General features: G+C 36.6%; 1 protein-coding gene across 1 annotated transcript; it reads left to right on the forward strand.

Moving 5' to 3' along the window:
• Nucleotides 1-417: 417 nt before the first annotated feature.
• Nucleotides 418-2,459, forward strand: LOC131857634 (uncharacterized). The gene is made up of 3 exons (XM_059210327.1): nt 418-665; nt 842-1,205; nt 2,142-2,459. The coding sequence occupies exons 1-3, from the start codon at nt 418-420 to the stop codon at nt 2,457-2,459; spliced, it is 930 nt and encodes a 309-aa protein (XP_059066310.1).
• The last annotated feature ends 256 nt before the right edge of the window (nt 2,460-2,715 follow it).

Raw genomic sequence — 2,715 nt, forward strand, 5'->3', positions numbered from 1 at the left:
CCTAAAGTGCAGAGGGATTTGGTCTTTTACCATCCATGTTCATTGGCCAAGGCTGATTGGATTAACTGAGGATTAGGCAAGTCTTTGGTTTTCCAATCTGTGGTTTTGGGCACCAACATATTGGCGACTCTATTGGGGAATTGTCAAAGGAAGTGTTCAAAGTCTTCGGTGGTTTGTTTCAGACTCTACTGGAGGTAGGAGCCTAGAAGATTAATAAAAAATATTGTTCCTCTTAGGAGGTGGCGACTCTACATCTAATACATGAATAATAGTTGGTATTTTGAGAAAGTAAGAGAAACCCCTAGGAATTTATCAATAATATTAATGCAAGGGAGAAGGTCTATGCACAAGGGACAAGATAATCTTGTTCAATTGAGTCCAAAGAAAAGATACAAAGAAAAGAAATCAACACCAAGTATGGCATTTGGGGGTTATAATAAGTCTCCTAGTAGAGAGGATGGCTCTTCATCTGGTGATAAATTTGAAACTATGGAGGAAAATCCTTTCTATACCTTAAATGCAAAAGATAATAATGGCAGCCATGATGAAACCCTGACTGTTGAGGAACAGGAGGAGAGGCAATGGGATGCAATCATACTGAAAATGGATGACTTAACTGGAGATGAATCCAAAATGGCAAAGGCTCTTAGGAGACAACCAAATTGGTATTGCAAAAGTTGGGATTAAAAAGAGATGCAATTCAAAGCCCTAGGTCAGAAGGGATAGAAGACGAAAGTAAAGGTGAGGGAAGTAGGCGAGCAACTCCTAAATATAGTCCCCCTCATATGAGAAAAATAGAGCAGCCTTTTGTAACTTTTGATAACCCGTTATTAAATGGAAGTAGAAGATGGAGGGATGTGAATAGGGATCAAAGTGAAAAAAGGCAAAGAAATAGCCAAAATAATGAAAGAGGGAATGTAAATGGGGGAAATGATGGGAACTGGAATAACAACAATAGGGGTAACAATATAAATAATAATAGAGGAGGTAATGGGTATGGCAGCAACCAAAATAATGGAAATAACAGAGGTAGCAATGGCAATCATAGAAATGGAAATGGTGGAAATAGAAACAACAATAATGGCAATGGAGGTAATAATGGCAATAATAACGTTGGTGGAGACAATGGGAACAATGGCAATAATGGGGATGGCAGCGATGGTGGATTCAACAGAGGAAATGTGAACAATCAAAACAATAATCAGGTTGGTAGATGGCCTATGATCATTGAAAGATATAAACAGTTGGATTTCATTGGCATTGTTGGTTATCCAAATCAGATCACTAATGATTTAAGATTAGCCATCCCTAAATTCTCAGGAAATGGAATTGATTTAGTAGAACAGCATGTAGTTAATGTAAAAAATACCATTGAAGAATTTGAGGTTCCTCATGAAGATGTATTCATGAAATTGTTTGTTCAATCTTTGACAGAAGATGCAGGAGAATGGTATAGAAGCCTTCCCGATGGATGTATTGGTAGCTGGCAAGAATTTGTAACACTATTCTAGGAATAATTTGGAGATCACAATGATCCTTCATTTGTATCCCATGAATTAACAAGTATAAAGAAGAATCAAAATGAATCAGTTGCTGAGTTTAATAAAAGATTTAATAAAGTACTAAATAGAATACCCAAAGATGTCAGACCTATTGATTCATTTCTGATTAACTTTTATTTGAGTGCTTTTGATAGCAAAACCCATTATGAGATTTTGTCTCATAGACCCGATACTCTACAATAATCATTCAAGACACCTGCTACCATTGAGAATAACAGGAAAGTTGTTGGGAAGGTTGCCAAGAGAGATGATCCAAAGTTGTACAATTCCAAGGTTCCCAAGAAAGATGAACTTACTCAGATCATGGACATGCTTAAGGACCTAAAGGGTAAGTAAAATCCTAATGAAAAGCCACCATATAAAAACAATAAGCAAATTAATCACAATAGGCCGAGGCTACATGATATGCCATATAACACAAACTGGAAAGATGGGAAGCCAGTGAAGCCTAATGTAAGCAAAGAAACTCCTGATCCACTGAAGAAGACCACAAATTTTTTAGATGAATATCCATGGTGTGATGTTTGTAATCTACCTCATATTGCAGAACATTGCATGATTGCCCAAGGTTTGATACAGGAGGAAAATCATAATGAGGATTGTGAACCTACTATTAATGTTCTTTCATCTGATCCATATTGGGGAAGGGATGAAGACTCATCCGAGGGGGAGCATTTTTCTGATGTGCAGCAAAGGAGAGAAAATCAACATTATAGTATACATCAGGTCTTTTCAGATGATGATGATGAAGACATTCCAGCTTTGAGAAGATTATTTCAAAATGATATAGTGCCTTTGTTAAAGAATTTAACTGAGGAAGAAAAGAAAGCCTTCACTATTGCAGTAGTAGAACAAGTAAAGATCAATTATCAGCTAAGAAATAGGAATGATGAGTAGGGAAAGCCAGCAAGTGTGTTTGCCAAAGTTAAAAAACTAGATGGCAACAAAGACAACACTTTCAAAAGCAAAGATGCAAATGCCAAAAAGGGAAAGGAAGTAGTACCAAGACAAACCAAGAAAGAAGAAATGCCAAAACTAATTAATCCTGTGGAGAAGAAGCAAGTAAGTAAGCCCACTTCAAACAGTAATTATTCATGTCCTAGGCATTGTCTTAGGTAAAGATAAATATGCCTCTGCTAGAGGTAATGAAATT

The sequence above is a fragment of the Cryptomeria japonica genome, chromosome 8, assembly GCF_030272615.1.
Source record: "Cryptomeria japonica chromosome 8, Sugi_1.0, whole genome shotgun sequence".
In the NCBI taxonomy this organism is placed as follows: Eukaryota; Viridiplantae; Streptophyta; class Pinopsida; order Cupressales; family Cupressaceae; genus Cryptomeria; species Cryptomeria japonica.

Excerpts from the sequence above, each read along its gene's own strand:
- LOC131857634 (XM_059210327.1), top strand. The coding sequence starts at position 418 with ATGGCATTTGGGGGTTATAATAAGTCTCCTAGTAGAGAGGATGGCTCT. Across the intron at positions 666-841 it reads CTTAGGAGACAACCAAATTG|TAGAAGATGGAGGGATGTGA; the intron begins GTATTGCAAAAG and ends ATTAAATGGAAG. Across the intron at positions 1,206-2,141 it reads ACAATCAAAACAATAATCAG|GAGGAAAATCATAATGAGGA; the intron begins GTTGGTAGATGG and ends GGTTTGATACAG.